This window comes from Ursus americanus, chromosome 14 (assembly GCF_024610735.1).
Source record: "Ursus americanus isolate L20-20 chromosome 14, mUrsAme1.1.p, whole genome shotgun sequence".
Taxonomy (NCBI): domain Eukaryota; kingdom Metazoa; phylum Chordata; class Mammalia; order Carnivora; family Ursidae; genus Ursus; species Ursus americanus.
In genome coordinates, this window is record NC_142140.1 from 43,089,028 (window position 1) to 43,110,897 (window position 21,870).

Genomic DNA, 21,870 nt, shown 5'->3' on the forward strand with positions numbered 1-21,870 from the left:
GCAGTGGGGGGGTAGGACAGAGATGGCACAAGCCCCCCCTTCTCTGGCCAGGGATCAAGGATCAAGCCTAGGCTTGGCCTGCTCTGCCCCAAACCCAGACTGCCCCCATCTTCCAACTGGGTTAACAAGACCCACGGGGCAGGGACTCATGGTGACTGCTCAGGGCCGCTGTCATTCTGGGTTCTTCCAACCAGCACAAGAGGGGGCACTCAGGCCACCCACCAGGGGGCGCTGTGGCGACGCAACCTGCCAAGTAGAGCCCGACCCAGCCCTGGAGAGTCTTACTCTTGAGCTTCTCCAGCTGCATGAGGGCTTTGTCTGTGTACTTCTGCGCTTTCTCCAGGTAGCCAGCCTGCATGGAGTGCATCACGGTCACCTGGCGACAAGACCAGACAGCGGTGGTCACTGTGACCCTCTTCTCCGCGCTGGAGCCACCAAGGCCCCAGTGCCCCAGAGACTCACCAGGTAGACGAGCACACACATGTGCTCCTTGGGCAGCCAGTGGAAGAGGTCGGCGGGGTTGCTGGGCAGGATCTCGTCGTCGTGCAGCGTGGAGATGGTCTGGATGCACTGTTGCAGCTGCTTCAAGCATGGCTTCACGCTCTTCACCTGGAGGGCGGAGGGGCACCCAGCACCTGAGGGCCTGTCTGCTACCATGGCGTGCCAGGCCCGAGGACAGGAGGCCCCCATGGTGGTGGCTGGAGCTACCTCTCTGCCCCTTCCTCCCAGGAGTTGCTGCTCTGCTTACCACCTGCAGGAGGCCCACCCCCTGATGGGTCAGCCAGCTCTCAGGGTGCAGGGCTGGGCCAGGGAGGTCGTCTGTGGGATTGAGGCTTGGCCACCACCCAGTTTGGGGCCCAATACCAAGCCATGAGAGAAGCCTGTTCAAAGACCCTGCTCAAGCCACCTTCCTTCTCTCCCACAGTAACCCCCGGAGAGGAAGGTAGGGCTGGAGCAGCTGGTTATCCTGGGGGGGGGGGGGGAAGTGGCCCCCTGGGGGTCCTGCAGGCTCCATGGCTTGTACAGACTGGCCTCTCTGCACTGGAAGCCCTGTCCAAGGCCCCCACAGGCCATCTCCATAGCCATCAGCACCCCATGAGAGTCTGCTGTATACTCCCATGTGCTGAGTGTGGTGTTTGGCCCAAAAGGCATAGCTGGGTGCAAGTGGGGGAACAGAGGAAGCCCCTGACCAATGAGACGGCCACCAGGCTCTACCTGCGGCCTCCCAGCACACCAGAAGGTCCTGCCTGTGGTTGGTCACCAGGCCAGGGTAGGGTAAGAGGAATGGAGTAGCACCCCCGAAAGGCTGCGATGTTCACCCCCACACTGATGCAGCTGCTCCTCAACCACACGAGGATTAGTCTACTCTCAGACAGCTGATCCTGTCAGTCCCTTCTCGAACTGCATAAAGCTGTCATCAGCTGGGGGATGGTGGACAGACACTACTGGGGCACCTGCTGTGGGCCAGGCACCATGCCACAATCCTCAGTTTATTCTCATGGATTCCACAAACTGCCCTTAGATGCCTTCAGCGGAGCGTGCTGAGTGCACATGTGGGCCACCACGACTCCCGCCATAATGCTAGGAACAGGAGACCCCCATTTTCACAGTGCCCGCTGCCCACGGGGACAAAGCACTTGTGCCAGACCATGACAAGGTGTGTAGGGAAGGCTGAGACTCCAATAATAGACATGTCGTGCGGCTAGTGACAGGAGGCAACCACAGAGGTGATGTCTTGGCCTAAAGCCCACTCGCAGCCTGCTCACACCCATCAGCCCTCATGTGGGAGGCACTACGTACCTGCCCAGCATCCAAGTAGTGGGTCACCTGGAGGACCAGGAAGAAGACACGCAGAGACTCCTTCTGGATGGGGTTCCCTTGCCAGTTCTCAACTATCTGTCCACAGAGGGTCAGCAGCGGGTGCACTTCCTGTAACTTGCGCTCCATCAGCAGCAGCTGGGGAGGGAGGCACAGGTGCTGGGAACATCTCCTGGTACCCAGGTCTGCCCCCCTCAAAGGGACCACCAGTGCCACACAGAGAGGACACAAAAACCAACCTGGGGCTGCTTCTTCCTTAGCACAAATCCCTGGAATCAGAGTTTCACTTCTGAACCCAGCAGGGGCACCAGGGCCTCCCCCTTGCTATAGTCTGCTGTGTATGAGGGTCTGGGCCCCCAAGAGGCTACACTATGGCAAGTGCGCAGGGCCTGGCCTCATGTCCTCCATAATAGCCCTACTCCACCCGGCCTTGACTTACCATTCCTTTGCTGAGCAGGAACAGGGCCCTGGAAAAGAGAAGGTGAGTTAGTCTGTGAGGCTCCGGCACCTCCTGGGATGACTGTGCCACCCCAATGTTCATGGGGACCTAATGTGCAGCAGTCCCTGGTGGTTCCCAGTGAGGTCTGCTTTATTTATGAGGCCATTCTACTTCACCCCGTTTGATCTTTACTTTTTTTGCCAGAAGGTAGGCTCAGAACGTGTGGAGGAACAGAGTATGGAATGGCAAGCGTGCAACAATTCCAGCCTGGCTGACACAGTAGAGAGGGGCTGTGCGTCAGTGGATGGCACTGGGCAAGTGCTGATGGGAGGCAGGGGCTCCTGCCCACAGGCCCCCAGTTTATTAAAAATTGAAGTATCTGTCCCACCAGTCTTGGCAGAATCCCTGTGTGCTATGATGGACACCCCATCAAGTAGGTGCCATTCTCCCCCCCATCTTCCGGGTGAGGAGACTGAGGTGGGGAGGTCACAGTCACACAGAACAGATGTCTATGCTCCAGGCCACCACGCCATTCCCCGTTGTTACCTCACAGCAGGCAGACTCTAGGGTCTACATGCCCATTGTCCAACCAGCGAACTGTAAGGATGGGAACTTTATATCAAGGTTCCCACAGTGTCACAGATGTTATCACCCTAGATCTGTGGTCAAAGGCTCCAGGCCAAGGGATCTGCAGCTGCTGTGCCCTGCTGGAGCCACCCCAGGCCGCGTGTCCACAGTGGCACAGAACCCTGGCAGGAGACACTCTTGAGTGAACATGTGTAGTGCTCCACTGTCCCCATGCCCTGCAGGGCCTGAGTGGCACCAGGAACCCAGTGACAGCTATAGCACAAAGGGGGCAGGAAAGGCCAGGAATATGGGGCCAGAGTGTATGACAGCCACCATCTCAGGGCAGGGTGGTCAAGGGTCCAGGACAGCCTGGGGGAAGCTGAGTGGCTCCAGTGGGCACTCTGAAGTCTAGAGTTCAGAGAACAAGTTAGGGACAGTTTTTTCCCAACAACTCCAAGGCTAAGATCAGCCCCCACGAAACAGAACTTTCCAGAACCCTAATGCATACAACAGAATAAGAGCACTGGCGCCTGGTGCCTGTCTACTGTAGAGTTCTTTAAGAGGAAAAAAAGAAACAAGACTTGAGGCCTTCACAGAGGATACACAATGAAGCATCAGTGCCCTCTGACCCCTGACCTCAGAGCACCAGTCTCCAGACCTCGGTCTAAGCAGTTCTGTGGGTAACATGAACCTACATCCCGTCTTTTATACAAACGTCCACTTACTCTGTCTTCTACTGTACATCTAAAAGCTCCTCGGTGTCCCGAGCGGGGATCCCAGGGTTGCCCACAAGCACTGCCAAGCACACCTCGCACGCCCTCTGGGAGCACTACTCTTGCGTCTGTGCCTCAAAGGGACCAGCCCAGCACATCATACAAGTACTTCTTATTTTAAGAGACCCTAGATTCATGCAAGCACTGAGAATGCAGGCTGCCCTCCCTCGTCAGTCCACTGTCCCTTCCAACTTCATGAATCAACGGGACAAGAGACATCCGGTGCTTTCATCTGCATGGTTTTTACTCTGAGCAAAAGTGATCCCCGTTTCGAGCCAGAATGCCAAGGCTCTTTGTTGTCCGGGACAAGATAGCCAGGCTGTCTCCAAGTAAGAGGGAGAGGGGTGTAGAGAGAGGGTGCTTACCGTGTGTACTCGGATCCCACCACCCGGGCGTACTCAGCCCCCACACCCAGGAGGTCGCAGGCTGACACCAGATCCTTCTCAAGTGTGTGAAGTTGCTAAAAAGGAGACAGCAATGACACTTGCTTTACAGAACCTAGTACCTGACCTTAGTGCTCTGTCGATGACATAAAACTGAACCTCCCCACACACCCACAAAATTGTTTCAGTGTCAGTTTTGAGCTAAATCAACCAAATTATCTCATCATGTTAATTGCTTTGAGTATAGAACTCTACTTCGTCTACGGTGCACCTCATTTAAGCTTGACGGCTCACAGAGCCAGCAGTTAACCCTTACAGGCACAGACCCCCAAGAATTTGTGAGCGTGTACTTTGTGTACTTTGCAGATCACCTCTGTGGGCTAGTCACTAGGGAGGCAGCCAGAGGGGCCCCAAGTGAGGAGGGACTCCCTCTGGGGTAAGTGTCTATAGACGTTTCAAGCAGAAGAGGCTTAACAGGTTCAAAGGAAGGTACAGTTGCAGGGCCGTGGTCAGCAGCTTCGGCTCCCGCACGCACCAATGCAGGTGACTCACAGTCTGGCTGCACAGGCAGGTTGACAGGGTTGTCATGGTGGGTGGGCAAGAGCAGCCTGGCAGGCAGGCTGGTTCTGAGACAGGAGAGACCGGAGGCCAGCCAGTGAGGGGGGGGGGGGGAGCCCAGAACAAGAGAGGTGTCCCTCACAGTAGAGCCCACCTGTCCCCCATCATGACCCCAAGCCGGCAGGCCTCCCCACTGTGGCCAGGAAGGCCCAGCCTTTCTTAGAAAGCCTACCACCACTGGAGTGTCTCAGAGCACAGGGGCCATCCGTGACTGGGGAACTTAAGGGAGGCCGGGTCTGGGACCTACATGGAACCTGGGCTTTACTCATTGCCCAACAGGCAGTCCCTTGGAATCTTTCAGCTCTTACAAAACACAGTGGATCACTGGCAAGAAATGCTCCCCAAAGTTAAAAGAACATAGGCCAAAGAAAGCCCCAGAAGGGAGGAGAACACAAAGACAAGACCCTGTGTCAGCTCCCATGGGGAGGGACATTCCCACCATCACCCTGGGTGCTGCCTGGGGGGTGGGGGGGTGTCTTACTAAAGATAGAGGCTGGTTAGCAGGTGAAAGAAACATCCCTGTGTCCGCACCCATTCAGGGCAGCAGCCTGAAGAGGGTCAGTGCGTCCTGGAGTTTGTTATTTGTACTTGGGTGGGCCTGCCGCAAGGTCAGGGCTCCTGCTAAGCACCCGTGCTTCCTGGCTGGGCCCGAGGTACTCACAGCGAGCTGGAAGAGCAGGCGGCAGTGCCAGTATGGAGTCTGCTGTGAGATCTGGATCGCCTTCCGCAGCAGTGGCTTTGCTGCGTCTACGGAATTCTGAAAGGAAACAGTCAAGTTTGGGGAGGAAAAAACAAGCCGGCAAGCAAGCTGGATTCCTTATGGAGCAGCTGCGGCACCAGAAGGCCACTCCCGTTCACGCTCACCAAAGGATTTGTGGGTTGCCAATTTACTTTATTAAAAAAAGAAAAGATTTTATTGGGCTCACTGGCTGGGAAGTTTTTGCACTGCTCTTAAAATAACTCCTCATTCAACTAAACTGAAAAGTAGCTTTAGTCCAAAATCCTGAACAGTCAAATTAGACAACAAATTGCCATCTTTCCTGTTCTGCAACCAGAGAGAGGGGCCAGGGATGTGAAGCAGGCACTCCCTGCTGCCCAGGGAGCCTCATGCGTGGTTGCTCAAAGCAGGGAAAGGTGATTTTCAGCTATGCCCGAGATCAGGAACCAGGTTAAGAAGACATATGGACTTGTTAGGAACGAATTGCCCTAAACCTAGGAACAAGGCTATTTTCCCACAGTCTTTGATAAAAGATTTTGCCTGCCTTCATAGGAAGTGATGACCCATGGATGCTCTATGCCAGGGTATGAGAAGTAGAAAGTAATGGGAAGTATTAGAAGCCAGAAGGGAGTCCACTTCCGAGAGCCCCAATTTGCTGTTGTGTCTTTGCTATAGGGAGAGTGACTTTGCTTTCAGAAACCTTCATGTGCTCTTACCTCTTGACAGTATAACTCAGACAAAAGACTTGCTGCTTCAAATTTAACATCTTCAAACTGTTGGATCTAATAACATCCAGTTAAGGAAGGAGAGACACAGCAAAGAGATCAGTTTAAAAGGGCCACAACTTGGGGTTCTTACATTGTAGAGGCTGGTGGGACAGGAGCATTCCTGCCTGGTCTGAAACGTCAAGGTCACTTACTCCTCTAGCACTCCCCGTGTCTGGTACCAACTGGGTTAGAGCTAGATGACAGGGCACAAACAGGAGCACGGCACCCACAGGGAGGATGCTGGTCTGCAGGGGTAGCCACATCGAAGAAAGGATTCTTTGGGGGGGGGGGGCAAGGCCTAAAACTTTGGGGTGCTTCATGGGGGGGATTCACATTTACAATACTATCTTTGCTTCCCACCCCCAAATGGAGCTCTCCCTAAAGGGAATGGTGCCAATAAGAAAAGGATACTTGCTGTGATATCAACCACTGAAAAGAAAAAGAAAAAAGAATTAATTTTCAGCCAAATACTTGGTGCCTGCTTACTGGCTCCACTTCGGGGTTGATAGAGGTTGTCCTGTCACCAAAAGCTGCAGGTGTTCAGTTAAGTGGGAAAGTGGCCTGCCTGGCCTGATACGGTGGGCTCACTTTCCCTGCAATCCCACAACTAGAGTGCACCCAGGGAGAAAGAATGAGTACCTGCTCCCCTATGGACAGAAGTTTTCTCTCTTGCCAGCCCCCAAAGTCAGATTCAGAGCCCCCTCCTACCACAGCAGAGATGCTTCCTTAGGAGGAGTGCTGAGAGACCCTGTGTACCACTCACTGCAATACACGGACAATCGGCAAACCATGACACAGGAATCAATTACAACTGGAGAGTGGGTCGGGAAGTGCCAGTTCTTCCTGGAGAAGTGACATTTAAAAGATGCGTGGAAATGAGCAAAGCCAGCCTCAGAGTGGAAGCGGGACTGCTCCAGGAAGGACTGGTGTGGGCAAATATGGCCAGGGGGTGGTGGGGACGGCTCTAAGACCGTCCTACCCTCTGAGCTCACTGTCCTACCCCCTGCTGGCACACACACCAGCAGTGGGGACTACTGTGCCCTGCAGCTCCACGTTCCAACAGGAGGCGGTGGTCAGGACGTGCGTGGGCCAGTCCACTACATGAGGCACACCAACCATGCTGTCAGACCACCTAGGACTCAAACATACACCGGACACCGTTCTTGCCGACCCACTCATCCTACACACATTCACAGAGCCTTGCCAATTGCTGGCACACGATCCGGAGCTGAACAGAAGACCTTGACTCACCATGCTCTGTAGGAGAACACTGTAGGTGGGGGGGGGGGGGATGATGCCTGGGGTTGGGCCTTGAAAGGTGAGGGTGTAGAAAGTGAGGCGGGAGGTGTCCCTAGGCAAAGAGGGAGTAGGAGATGCTCCGTGCAGAGAAGAGCCCATGAAAAATGCAGAGGGCCAGGAAGGTTAGGCTGGAAGTCCCGATGGATCTCTGTGCCATTCATGTGGCAGCACTGCCTCTGGATGAGAATGCCCTAATATCATTCCCTGAGCCTTCCTCACTCAGAGGCATAAAACAGAAACACCCGATCAGATCTGGGTTTTAAGAGTACCTAGAGGCAGCACACAGAATGTGAAGGGAGGAAGAGGGGCCATGGGGCTACTAGTCTTAGGGTTAGAGATGCCTCTGGGCCAAGGGCTCAAGAAGTCACAGAGGGAGGGAAAGACGGAGCTGCCTGAGACCAGCTGCCTGCAAAACATAGGTGGGCCAGGAGGGGGCGCCGTGGGAGAGGGAGAGAGGAACAGAGAGACCAAAACCTCCAGCACCACTGGGCTCCTGACAAACACACATGCACGTGCACACATGCAGGGCCCAGGCAAAAGGCACTCTGCAGCCAGGCTGAGTGTCCGCTCCCAAAGCCTCCCGGCAGCAGGGACAGGAGGGGTTCAGGGTCCCCAGGGGGGCAGGACCAGCTTCAGCCACATGGGTGATGTCAATGGAGCTGGTAAATACAGAAGTCAGGGTGTGCTTTCTATAGAAACCACTCCTCCCCACGGGGAAGGTCAGTGCAGGGAGAGAAGCTCCCGAAGACCATCAGCTGGAAGGAGAGGGGAAACTGGTGGAAGAAACTGTGTGACTGGAGACACGGTTGGGCCGGGAGAGCTGTAAGACTAGTCCTGTGTCAGGGCAAGTCAGTCACTTTCCCAGGACTGTCTGTCAAACAACTGTCAAGCAAACAAAAGACGTCATTTCTGTATCTTTGTAACATTTGCAACATAAATTCACAAACCAGAAATATGGACACCTCAGAAAATATATCTCACAATACACAGAATATCTTACCTAAGGTGGCTACTTTATTCAAATTTGCTACCTGATCTATATGTTTTACTATGCAACAAAAATAGCTTTTATGTCTCCTTCCTCGTGATGGGAAAGAAGCCACTCCTGGGCAGCCTGCAGCTGCAGGGCAGGGATACAAACTAACACACCAGAAGTTCCTGGGGTTACCTTGGGGCTCTCAAGGGGAAGTAAGGGCCACCACAGGGCCAGCTCAAGCCCTGAGGAGTGGACGGGCTTGAACGAGCACATGTCTCATACCTGGAAGATTCCATCTAGGGCTGACAATGTTTCAAGACTTCTTCTTCTTCTTTTTTTTTTTTTTTTTAAAGATTTATTTATTTATTTATTTATTTGACAGAGAGAGAGAGAGACAGCCAGTGAGAGAGGGAACACAAGCAGGGGGAGTGGGAGAGGAAGAAGCAGGCTCACAGCAGAGGAGCCTGATGTGGGGCTCGATCCTAGAACGCTGGGATCACACCCTGAGCCAAAGGCAGACGCTTAACGACTGTGCCACCCAGGCGCCCCTGTTTCAAGACTTCTTGTACCTCAAAATCAAGATAATTATTTTTTTTAAATCAGGTTTTTAAACCATCAAAATATGTTGAAATAGTTATTAACCGCAACTCCTTTCGGATGCAAGCACAGCACTTAGGAGCCAGCCTGCCTCCTTCTGCTGTGTGACCTTGACTATGAGAAAGCCCCTGTCAGCACTCTCATTATCAAGTTGCAAGTCGTCCCTACCTCATGGGTTCGTTGAGGATCCAGTGAGATAGTGTCCCTGAGAAGACCCATGCAGAGCCTGGCATGTAGAAGGCGACAACAATACGTCAATGATTTCCAAGCAGGAACAGGAATAAATCAGGGGTTGGAGGGGAGGCAGGGGGACGAGTTGGTGGAACTGTGAAGGGATGGTTCCTAGACAGATTTCACATCCTGAAGTCAGAGGAGGCTCAGAGAGTGAGAGTGAAGAAAATAGAAATGAAAACAGGAGGAAGCACAGATCACTCTACCATGAAAATGCTTAATGCCAAGCTCTGCAAATACAGCTTCTGCACAAGGTTTTGCTCCCAGCGATGGGGCATGGAATTTGGCAGGACACAATGCTGAGGGATGAAAGATGTGCTCCAGCCACGTCTGTTGATGAAAGACCCAGAACTAAGCCCTTTTGGGCCTTGAGAAGAGAAAGGAAAGCATTTAATCACTTGCCGAGAAGGTAAACCAGAGATTCTCAGGTTAAACCTGGAAGCGGAATTAACAAGCACCTGGATGGCACAGTTTGGAGCTGCTTTCTAAGTTAGGGAGCAAAACCACCACTAAAAAAGCAGCTCTATCCCAAACCCAAAGAGAAAGCAAACATGGCATCGACAAGAATACCACAGTCTGGGGCGCCTGGGTGGTGCAGTCATTAAGTGTCTGCCTTCGGCTCAGGGTGTGATCCCAGCGCTCTGGGATCGAATCCCACATCAGGCTCCTCTGCTAGGAGCCTGCTTCTTCCTCTCCCACTCCCCCTACTTGTGTTCCCTCTCTTCCTGGCTGTCTCTCTCTGCCAAATAAATAAATAAAATCTTAAAAAAAAAAAAAAAAAGAATACTACAGTCTAAGAAACTAGTGTATAAAGGAAGACTACCTGGATTATAAAAAATAATGAACAATTCGTCACAGAGAAGTAGCGTTTATTCCTCTGTGGCTTTCGAATCCGAGAAGCCTAAAATGATGATGCATTTTCTAGGCCAAAGATAAAGAAGAATGTGATCAAAAGTTTAGTTAACAGGATATAGACATACATCTAAGTACAAACATGCAGATTCTCTTGATTCCACAGAGGACACGCAAATGACTAAAACGGAACTGTCTGCTGGAACAACAGTGTGAAAATAAGGCAAGGGAAGACTGCAAATGCTGCACACAAGAACAGGTGTGCCGCAAGAGGAAAGCCAAGGTGAAGATGAAATGAAAAGGAACACAATACAAAAGAATTTACAGAAAATTAGCTTCACAAATTCTCTAGCCAAGAGATTTCTAAGTAAAGTGACATCTCTTATAATCAGGAACTATTTACTCCAGGAGTCCCAGAGCCGCCAAGAATTCTGATGACACACACCCACCATTGCCAAAACCATAACGTAAAAGGGGAGACTCTCAGGTGAAGGGTCTAGTCATGCACCACAACGGCTACAGGAGTTGCTGAGCAGACCCGGGGAATGAAGAAGCCAGCAAGTGATCCAAGGGCCTGCAGAGGCAGGAACCAGACAGACCAACAGCTTTGACCTCAGAGAAAGCTGCCAAGCTAAGGGAGAAAACATCCTCCATACCTCTGATGGAAACACTTAACAGATGAATCTTTCAAAGTTGGAGAACTGATGAAGCTGATGGGTAAGTATAAAGATTCTTCCTTTAAAAAAAAAAAAAGATTTTATTTATTTGAGAGAGAGTGAGCAAGAGAGAGAGCGAGCACAAGCGGGGGGAGGAACAGAGGGGAGAGAGAGAAGCAGACTCCCCGCTGAGCAGGGAGCCTGATGAGGGGCTTCATCCTGGGACTCCAGGATCATGACCTGAGCCAAAAGCAGACAGGTAACCGACTGAGCCACCCAGCCACCCCAGATGGGTAAGTATATAATACATTCCTTCTATAAGGTTTACAAATACGGTTGAGGCAGTTAGACACTGACAGGAAGCAAACAGAGAGTAAATAATCTAATCTTATATTAAAAAAAGTGATTACCGAGGAGGCTGGGGGTTTCTCAAGAAAGAAAACAAAAGACATGAAAATAACAGGGAAGCCGAATGTGGTACTAAGTTCAGAGGCCCATTAAAAGTTTTACCTAGAGCACTCGTTAGTTACAAAAATCAGTTCAGAAAATAACAGCAAGAGGAATGATCAAGGAGGATATAGTCACAAAACACTTAAGAATCATTTACATTAAAAAAAAAAAAAAGGCTCAGTTAGGAGAACATGCAACTACTGATTTTGCATTGTAAGATTAGAGCTCCAAGGTGGAAGCAGAGTTTATTAAAAAAAAAAAAAAGAAAGAAAAAGAAAAAGAAAGATATTTTTTGATACTCTGGGTTGGCTCTCTAAAAAGAAATTGGAACCTCCTTGGCCATTTGCTCTTCAGGACTAGAAACAAACCACTTCTAAAAGAAGAACACATTATGATTTTTTGTTGAGCGGGTCTGGGAAAGGAACGAATAGAAGTTGAAGGCAGCCTGATTGGGGGAAAATCACAGGACTAACAAAGAATGAAGATTAAAGAAACATGCTTGTGTTGCAACACAATGGGAGATTACATACAACTGCAGAAGGAAAACAGCACGGAGAACAGCACTTTAACTGAAATCTGGACAGATTCCCAGCGGGGGATGCAACAGAAAGGAAGGGATTTCCAAGTATAACATTAGTGTGACCTACAGAGGGGACCTTGTGGCTCTGTGGGAAACCCCACAAGATTCAGGGTTCTGTAAAATCAAGAGAAGACGTTTCACAAAAATAAGGGTTTAAATCATGGGTCCCAAAGCCCAGCAGTTACAAGGAAGCAATCTGAGGCACGGCTGTGTCCCCTCTACAGCACTGGGTGGGCCAAATGGGACAATATTCACAGCAAGTATGAACCACTGCTAGAAAAAGACTGAATGACCCCCGGGACAAGGGAAGGGCAGTGGCAGGATGTGTTGTGAATCCAGAGAAGGGAGAGCTTCAGAACCGCAATTCACTGAAGGCACTGGGCCGCCAGGCCTCAGCGGTCAGTCTCCAGCATGCCCACACCCAAGGAAGCCTGGGGCTTCACTTGATCTCAGCCCCATCATTGCCCAGGAGAGACCTTACACCAACCGGTCACAGCTCAGGAACTCCTTGGGATTGACCTGACATCCTGAGTCATTCTCCAGGTTCGCTTTCCCCATCCCATTCTGGCCTGCTCAAATGTCACTCCTACAAATAGACTTCCTCACTACCTCTGCCAAAAAAAGTTTCCCATCAACTCCATCTCTTCACCCTGGACCGTATTTTCCATGGTTCTTCTATCATGGCCTAACCTTTTACTACATATTTAACGTTTGTCTCTTTCGCACAAAAACATATGCTCACATTGACAGGGACTATTTTAGTCTTCACTGATCTACAGCACCTAGAATACAGCTTGGCACCTGGTGTGAGCTGAATAAATACCTACCGAATGAATAAAAGGGATAAAAAAACTTCATAAAAACAATAATGATTTATTGTCTAGGCACTGAAGTTGGTGATCCTGAGCCCAGGTCTGAGCCAGTTTTGTTAATAACTTGATGTGTAGCTTTAGGCAAATCACCCATACTGCCTCACTCATAAAAAAAAACCCCAAAAAACTCCTAAAACACTCCTAAAACTGCCTCCCTTCCTAAAAAAAAGGAAGGTGATCAAGCAAGGACTAAAGTCCCCTTCCAACTCTTTACACTCTGCAAAACAAAGATTTGATATCCTCCCGAAGGCAACTCATTACTGGACACAGGTGGGTTGGGATTTACCTCAGATCAATACATTTCAAAAAGTTAAGTTGATTCCTTTTAAGAAATCTTTCCTTTAATCCAAGTAAAGCTGGGTAAATGGCAAATGGAGGCTTGGTCTGATAGGAGCACAGTGTTGCTCTGACAAGAAACAACGCCAAGGCCAGGAAGGTCGTAATGACAGTCACTTTCCCACATTCTTAGAAGCACCAAGATCCCACAAGTCAAGTTGGGGGGATGGGGTCTCTCTTCTGACTAACAGATGATGGGAAGAAGGGAAGTCACCATGGATACTGAGAGCAGGAGCTTGGAGATGCCCTCCATCCCGCCCCCACAGAAAAAAATGGTCCTGGAACCTAGACCCCCTCAGTTCTGCGTTAGAGGATTTTAACCTCTCCTCTCTGAACCTCTGCCTCCCATCTATGACATTCTGCATCAGTGACAGGGGTACAATTCCCTCCAGACACTTATCAGACTTCCAGGTCCAGGGAGGGGACACCTTCTTAGGTTTCCTAAAAGACCAAACTTCAGATTCCCAAGGGATGCCTGTACTGTCACCTTGACCCTCCCCTATCCTGAGTCACTTCAGGAGGCAACGTTCAGGCTGATGCTGGAGGGGCTGAGCCCTGAGGAGCTGGAAGTTGCAGGACCCACCGGCAGATCTGGTGACCTTCCCTAAGGCGCCAACATATGATATTCTCCTGAAATTCTGAAGAATTTGGGGGCCCTGTTGCTCCTGATAAGACACAACTCTGAGTGCCCTGAGCGGGGTCCCGGGGCCCTGTCTGTCACCAGAGACGTTAAGTAAGGTACAGAGAGAGGCCCTCGGGTCCCCTGAGAGGCTGGCGGCTTCGGGGTCTTGCTGCCCGTGCGGAAGTCGCACCCCAGGTCCCCGAAGAGAGGCCAAGCGGCCCCTGCCCGCTGGGGTCGCAGTCCGTCAGCCCAGGACCCGAAAAGAGCCCGCGCCTCCTCCCTCGCGGCCGGGTCCGCGCTCACCGCCTTCTCCAGGTGGCTGCGCGCCTGCTCGCTGTTCTTGGTGTGGTGGTAGAGCACGGAACCGAGCTGCAAGTGTGTGCGGGCCTCGATGCGCTGCGGCGGCTTGAAGGGGAACACGGCCTGCAGGCAGTGCACACACAAGCGGATCTTGGGCGGGCTGGAAGTGCGGAAGTGCTCGGCGAAGCCCAGAAGCGCCAGGTACCACGACTCGGCCGCCTCCGCCTGCGCTGCCTGGGCCGCCGCCGCCTGGGCCGCCGCCGCCGCTTGAGCCGCCATTTTGGCCTCCACAACAACAAGCCGCCGCCACAGGAAGGCGGAAGCAGGCGCGCGGGGCGGGGCCGGGGACTTCTCACGTCCCTCGCGATAACTGCCGCATAAAGCATTCTGGAACATGTAGTTCGTCTTTGGAGTGGCCACGGTGCCGGGGAAGTGTGCGAAAAGTCGATGCCTTTTGGTCTGCGGGACTGAAAACAGACATTGCCAATAGGCTGGGGTTTGTTTTCCTTAGGGACAGACCCCAGGTATCCCCTCAGTTGCCTGACGTGTTTTGCCGACACAGACTACATCTCCCATCAGGCCATGCGCCATATAAGAAGCCTTCTCAAGTGGAACCGGAGCATTGTGGGATTGGATGAGTCTCAAGATGGACAACCGGGATGTTGCAGGTAACAGCCCCCGCCTCCCCTGAAGCGCCCGTCTGGGTCCGTGGGGGTATGCGTCGCCGTTTTGTTCTCCCATCGGGTCTGCCCCGACCCACCGGCCCCTCGCCTCAGCCCCTAGGTTGTCCCGAAGCGGCGGCTTCTGCATCTTCCCCGTGTCCCGAGACCCCAGACCCAGTTGCTGCGCCCACCGCCAGGTTTGCTTTGGGCGCCCGGTATTGCGTAAAGCCCGCCCCTGGGTCGGCCGTGCTCTCCCTTTCCCAAGTAATCGCCTTCAGGACTGTTCAGAGCTCTGCTCCCCGAAACAGCAGCAACCTTGGGCTGTCCTGCTCCCCTCTGTTCGTAGCAGCCGTGGTCTGGCCTGTGTCCGCTTTCTGAAGAAGCTGCTTTTTCGAACTGATCTAGGACTCTCTCTCTACACACACTTTCTCGGTCTTTTGAGCCCCCGCTTTACCACAGGTCTTGCCCTTCCCTCTCTTCCAACCCTAGCGCCCCCCCCCCAACTGGGATGCATTCACCCATTCAGCAAATACTGTGTGCTAGACACTATGCTAGGCGCTGGGGATGCAGTGATAATACAAAACGGGCCTGCCATTCTGAGGGTTATTTTCTACTGGGCCGTCAGACAATGCACCTAGTGGAAATATTTACAGAGACACAGGTTATAATGATGTGAGAGAATGGGGGTGGAGGCTGCTGATATTGGGTGGTGAAGGAAGGCCTTTTCGAGCAGAAGACATCTGAGATGAGAAGATGCCAGCTATGGGAAGGCCTGGAGGCCAGAGCTTTCCACGCAGAAAAGCTGAGGAGTGACACACTCCACTGGGATGGAGCCAGTGCAAAGTCTTTTGGGTGCGATGGGCTTGTCATTTTGAAGAATGTCAAGAATGAAGTGGAAGTGAGGAGGGAAGTCTTTTCTGACAGGGCTCTGAAAATCAACTTTCAGAATTTGGATTTTATTCTGAGTCCCATGGGGGAACTTTTGAGTGTCTTCTGCATCTCCACACTTCCCACCCTCATCTGAAGACACCATCATCCTCCAAGACACCATCCAAGCCTCCTTGTTGGTCTCCTTGCTGCTACCATGCTCTCTCTCCAATTAATAGTCAGAATGATCTCTAAAATACTGTTTGTCAGCTTAATACTCCTCTGTTACTCCCTAGAGCCCTTAAAGTGAAACCTAGACTCCTATCTTGTACTTCCACCTCCATTCCTGGAACAGTCCACTCTGGCCACACTGGGCCCTTGCTGGTCCTTGCATATACTAGGCTTTTTTTTACCTTAGGTTTTTGGAACTGCTCTTTATTCTTCCCAGATAGCTCTCCATGCGGCTTTTCAGGAGGCTGGCTCTTTATCTTTCTGGTTTCAGCTTAAATGTCTTCTCTTCTAACAGTTATTTTCTGACTGCCCTAGCTGTGTAGGTCTCTATTATTCTTCTCAGCCCTTTTTTGGTTTCTAGCAAAGAGCTCTTATTAAAATTTTGCAGCTACTTTTTGGGTGTGAGTCTATTGCCTTCTTGGCCCAAGGTGAGACCCACATTGGTAGAGATCCCTTCTCTGGTTGAGCAGAGCACCTGGTATATTAGCTCAGTAAATATTCATGGAATAAATGGAGAAATAGACATTTGAATGTCAGTTGGTATAGGCAGCAGCAACTGGGCTGCTCCTGTAGCAGTCACTGGACATGTTTATGGAGCAAAGACGATTTCTGATATGCTTTTTTCTCCTCAGGAAAGGCTAACCGGTGGTTTGGGGTTGCTCCTCCCAAGTCTGGAAAAATGAACATGAACATCCTTCACCAGGAAGAGCTCATTGCTCAGAAGAAACGTGAAATTGAAGCCAAAATGGAGCAGAAAGCCAAGCAGAATCAGGTGGTCATCAGCCCTCAGCCCCCACATCCTGGCGAGTAAGTGTCCCCTTGCAGCTGGGCTGGGGTCTTAGAGGGTTACCGGCAGAGTGTTTTATATTCAAGAGGAGTCAGGATATTCTTGCACCTGGCCATAACCTGATGATGCAAGGAGTGTCACAGATACTCTCTTTCAGGAGGCTCAGGTAGCAAGAGAGAAACGAGGGATGTGTGAGCTCAGAGGATGGCCTACCTTTATTCACCAGTTATTTACTGCTGACCAGCTGTGGGCTAGGGACCAGGGATGTGGCACAGAACAAAATCCCAGACTCTCATCTCTACCCTTATGGGGCTCACGGTCTATTAACAAAGGGGGTGCCAGTTCTACCCTCAGAGCTACCAGTGGGTAACATGAAGCAGTGTGTTCCCTGGTGCTGCAGCCACTGTGGGGGCCGAGCAGAGGCTCTGCGTTCTCAGAGCCAGCCCACTGAGGAAGGAGGGAAAGGCCTATCCAGCAGAAGGCAGGAGGGGTAGAGAGCCCCTGTGTCAGGTGGCTCAAGCCATTGCATCAAAGGGGTTGTTTCAGAGCCAAGCAGGAGGTAGATCAGGCTGGGTTTCCTCCTGCCTGTCTTGCTCAGGGCACCCAAGAATTTTGAACAGGAATGGTGTGATTAGGATGACAAGATCTAAGAAAATCGGGCTGGAGATTGACAGTCAGAGAGACAGGCTCCTTCCTCTGGGGTCTGAACCATAGAATATGTTAAACCCTCTACAGAGCTGTCCCAGCTCCCACCTTTTCTTTTCTTTTTTTTTTTTTTTTAAAGGTTTTATTTATTTATTCATTCGACAGAGATAGAGACAGCCAGCGAGAGAGGGAACACAAGCAGGGGGAGTGGGAGAGGAAGAAGCAGGCCCATAGCAGAGGAGCCTGATGTGGGGCTCGATCCCACAACGCCGGGATCACGCCCTGAGCCGAAGGCAGACGCTTAACCGCTGTGCTACCCAGGCGCCCTGCTCCCACCTTTTCTAAGAGTCTGTGGCATGTCATTGAGGGCAGGACTTAGACCTTATTCTTATGGGAACCCAGAGCCTGGGATCTCCAAGGCATTCATGAAAGTGGAGACTGGATATGGAGTGATCTGTCAGTCAGTGGGCTTGTGGGCTTTTGCCCTAAGGTTATGGAAGGACTTGCACAAGTTGGGAAGGATCTATAGACATGCTTCCAAGTGGGTCTCCTGGAAGCAGCTGGATCCTAGCACCAGGATCAGGCAGCTGAAAGGGAGCATCAGGTGGGTGGGTGCATAATACAGGCAGTTTTGGAAATAAGGTTATTTTCTTAATTGTAAAACCATAGAATAACAAGTTAGAATTTTTCATTGAAGAAATAAACATTCAAGTTGCCTTAAGACAACCATTTTGTTATAGTCCCCTTCCGTGTCTTTGCTTTGTTTCACAAAGTTATGATCCATTTCACGTGCTACTTCCCCCTCAACTTTTTAAAAGAAAAGTTCTTCTCTGCATTGCAACTCTTTAGAACCATCATAGTTTTTAAGTTTCATTTTTATTTAGATATAAATAATATGCCATGGAATTGATCTTTTAAACTATACATTTCAGTGATTTTTTGGCATATTCGCAATGTCATGCAACCATCACCAATATCTAGTTCTAGAACATTTGTATCATCCCAAAAGAAAACCCAGTACCTATTTGCATTCACTGCCTATTTCCTCCTTTCCCAGCCCCTGGCAGCCCCTAATTTACTGCCCTTTTTTTTTTTTTTTTTTTTTTTAAGATTTTATTTATTTGAGAGAGAGAAAGCGAGAGACAGAGCACAAGCAGAGGGGGAGGGCGGAGGGAGAGGGAGAAGCAGACTCCCCACTGAGCAGGGAGCCCCATGCGGGGCTTGATCCCAGGACCCTGGGAGACGCTTAACCAACTGAGCCACCCAGGCCCACCCGCTAATTTACCGTCTTTGTGGGTTAATCTATCCTAGATATTTTATATAACATTTGGCCTTTTGTGTCTGGCTTCTTTCACTGGACAGGATGCTTTGAAGGATCATCACTTTTTAGCCTGCGTCAGGACTTCATTCCTTTTTACGGCAAATAATATTGTGTGGATGGGCTGTGTTTTGTTTATCTGTTTGTCAGGAGCCAGGATTTTTAAAGGCTGCATAATATCCCTTACCATCTGTTAACGGGTGGTTTTCAAGTGGGATTCATTTGCTGCTTGCTGCTGCCCCAAGGTGTTTTCCTGTCGTCCATTGTCCCCACCTTCTTTTCATCCCTCTTGAGGGAGATACTCATAGTATGAGGACAAGGCCAGGGTCAGCAGAATCTTCTCTTTTGTATGAAAAAAAAACACAAAAAACTTCACAGGGGTGCATGGGTGGCTCGGTCATTTGAGCGTCCAACTCTTGGTTTTGGCTCAGGTCATTCGTGATCCCGGTCGGGATTGAGCCCCAGGTCAGGATCTAGCCCCACGTCAGGCTCCATGCTTGGCATGGAGTCCACTTGAGACACTCTCTCCCTCTCCTTCTGCCTCTCCGTGCTGTGCTTGCATGGGCTCTCTTTCTCTCTCTCTAAAAAATAAATAAATCTTAAAAAAAACACACACACACACACAACTCTACATATATGTAGTAGACTTCATGGAAAATAAAGGAGAGGAAAACAAGGCAGTTATAACCCTACAACCCAGAGACAGTACTGTTTGCATTTTGATGGTTTTTTCTTGTTTCTTTCCTTTTTTTTTTTTTAAGATTTTATTTATGAGAGAGAGTATGAGCGTGAGGGTGAGAGAACATGAGCATGGGGGAGGGGCAGAGGGAGAAGCAGATTCCCTGCCGAGCGGGGCCCCCCCCCCCATGTGAGCCGAAGGCAGACGCTTAACCGACTGGGCCACCCAGATGCCCCTTGATGTTTTTTTCTAACAATTTTTTTTTTTTAATTTGACACAGAAAGAGGGGGAGAGAGCAAGCTCAAGCGGGGGGGTGGCAGGTAGGGGAGAAGCAGGCTCCTGGCTGACCAGAGAGCCCAATGTGGGGCTCGATTCCAGGACTCTGGGATCACGCCCTGATCCGAAGGCAGACGCTTAATCAACTGAGCCACCTAGGCACCCCTAACAATTTTTAATTCAAATATTTTTTTGACATAAATAGGGCCATACTGTAGTTGTTTGGTTTTCTTTGGTGCGGGGGCTGGAGGGGAAGAGGGAAATGGGGAGGGAGAGAGAGAGAATCTTAAGCAGGCTCCATGCTCAGTGCAGAGCCCGATGCTGGGCTCGATCTCACAACCCTGAGATCATGACCTGAGCAGAAATCAAGAGTTGGATGCTTAACTACCCCTGTAGATGTTGTTTTATATCCTGCTTTTTTTTGTTTTTCTTTTAATGTTGTACTTTACTGCTTTATCTTTCAAATTTTAAGTTTTCAGGGCTGCTCCATCTGCCCTATGGAAGTCCTGTGATATATTTAACTAGTGCTATTTGTTGATTAGGTTGTTTCCATTTTTAGTTCATTACAACAGATTTTTAGAAGAATAACACTTTCTAGATTTTTAGAATTTTTAGAAGAATAATACCTAATTTTAAAGGAAAAAGGCTAGGCCTGTGGGCTCCCTGAGCCCTTACCAATTATTGGATGTGTCAGTATAACAATAACTAATAATTATTATAATAATACGATGTGTAATATATAGTAATTACGGCATATAAATATATAATAGTTGTAATTAATGACAAAACTGGGAGTGTTGTATGGCCTTGAAAGCAGTATATAGGAGGAATTTCTGAGGTTTGGGGCAGGAGGGTATGTTACAGTAGAAAATGGAAGAAGTAGGATATATACTGTGATCATAGCCTTATTTCCTTCTGTTTCTAAGTTAGGGGACACATCAAAGAAATAGACCAAAGAGTTAGTAGTGGCTGTTCTGAGGGAAAGAGACTCTTTTGGATGTTTCCCTTTGCTTTCTATTTTTCTGTGTACCTATTTTCTCCATGGTAAACCTCTATTGCTTTTATGATCAGGAAAACTGAATTTGAATTAAACATTTGGGCCCCTGGGTTTGCTTTAGTGCTGACTTGTTGAAAATAAATATTTAAACATACCTTTTGCAAACAAAAGAGTGTGTAAAAATAATAAGAATATAAAATCCCCCTTTAATTCTTCTCCCAAGAGATTGCTTTGGGTGTTTTGCTGTGCACCACAGAGGCTCTGACTGGCTCAGGCCCGGAACTGCAGTCACACGTGGGTATAGACACATAGGCCCTGCCTTGGAAATCTCATATCTAGCTGAGAAGACAGACATGGGAGCCAGTAACAGCCCAGTTGGTTAGTTAACAAGTATGCAGGTGCAGGGGGAGCAGGTGCTTCTGAGCTGTCTTGTTGGAGATACTGTGTGAACCTGGAGGGTCGATATACAGGTAGCGATAACATCAATGTAGACACTATTGCTTTGACTAGCACCACATTATTCCATTTTACTACGAAAGCTGCTCTGTGCACTCAGTAGTCCCGAGACATCTTTGGGGGAGGGTTTTGGGTCCCACTAGGTGAGAACGTGGGGTGGGTGTGGGGCTGAGATGGGCGAGGCAGGCCCCTGCCCCTGCTCTTGTGGCTCACCCTCTCTGTCCTCTGTCTCGGGTCTAGAATTGCGAATGCACACAACTCTTCCGTTTCCAACAAGTTTGCTAATGATGGCAGCTTCTTGCAGCAGTTTCTGAAGTTGCAGAAGGCGCAGACCAGCACAGGTGAGTGCTGTCACCCTCTTCCTGAGCCTCCCTCTGCTGGGGCTCGCCCTGCTGGCTCTCTCCTCTGGGGGTCTCTGGGCGTCACAGAAATAGCAGGTCCCGACTCAGACTTATTCCTCTCATCCTACATTGATTGGGATGAATTCTGTTCATCCCTACAGTAAATGATCAGGGGGGAGCACAGACCCAGCCTTCAAGGTGCTTACCCCATAGGAGCAGAGACAGAGAAGCCAGGTTTTAGTCCAGGGGGTAGGGGCCTGACTAAACATGCCCCGGGTGTTGGGGAATGTCATCGAAAAGATGTGCCCACCAGTTGACTGGTCAGCTGGACCCTGGCTGGCACTCAGAGGCTCCTTGCCCCCTCCCCTGTGCTTGAAATGTGGGCTCCCCTTGTCCTTCCTGTTCCCAGAAGCTACTCCAAGCACATAGCCTTGAGGTAGTGATGTAATGAGAACATCTGTGAGTATATGTGACTGAACCCACTTAAGGTGTCCGTACACTTTTAAGATTTGGCAGGCAGGTGCAGGGATCCATTCATTTTGCTGCCGCCCAAGACAAGCCTCATGTGAAGTTCCTTTTGTTTATTACAACTGCTGCTTACCAACCTGGAGTGGCCTACCTTTTTCATTGGTCTCTCCCTGCTCTCTGAGTACGGGGGTCAGTTTCAGATTACACCAGGGAAGCTCCCTGGAGGGTTACAAACCAACACCAGGGCTGTGGGACCACAGCGTGGGTTAGAGCAGGGTTCGAGGGATGG

General features: G+C 50.3%; 2 protein-coding genes across 6 annotated transcripts in view; one reads left to right on the top strand and one right to left on the bottom strand.

Moving 5' to 3' along the window:
* MAU2 (MAU2 sister chromatid cohesion factor) overlaps positions 1-14,154 on the bottom strand; it is a 27,093-nt gene extending 12,939 nt beyond the window's left edge. For all 5 annotated transcript variants that reach the window (XR_006776298.2, XR_006776296.2, XR_006776297.2 and 2 more), the window contains exons 1-9: positions 13,858-14,154; positions 6,495-6,512; positions 6,033-6,098; positions 5,260-5,355; positions 3,963-4,057; positions 2,258-2,285; positions 1,801-1,956; positions 463-609; positions 286-376 (exon numbers count right to left, since the gene is read on the bottom strand). Coding sequence is in view for 2 of the 5 variants with exons in the window: in XM_045778443.2 (XP_045634399.1) it covers positions 286-376; positions 463-609; positions 1,801-1,956; positions 2,258-2,285; positions 3,963-4,057; positions 5,260-5,355; positions 6,033-6,098; positions 6,495-6,512; positions 13,858-14,133 (973 nt within the window). In the remaining 3 variants the exon portion in view is untranslated. The remainder of the gene's footprint in view (positions 1-285; positions 377-462; positions 610-1,800; positions 1,957-2,257; positions 2,286-3,962; positions 4,058-5,259; positions 5,356-6,032; positions 6,099-6,494; positions 6,513-13,857) is intronic.
* A 313-nt stretch (positions 14,155-14,467) lies between these two features.
* The window catches only part of SUGP1 (SURP and G-patch domain containing 1), a 30,073-nt gene continuing 22,670 nt past the window's right edge, over positions 14,468-21,870 (top strand). The window contains exons 1-3 of the mRNA XM_045778595.2: positions 14,468-14,522; positions 16,247-16,421; positions 21,013-21,113. Of these exons, the coding sequence (XP_045634551.1) occupies positions 14,489-14,522; positions 16,247-16,421; positions 21,013-21,113 (310 nt within the window). The 5' untranslated portion in view covers positions 14,468-14,488. The remainder of the gene's footprint in view (positions 14,523-16,246; positions 16,422-21,012; positions 21,114-21,870) is intronic.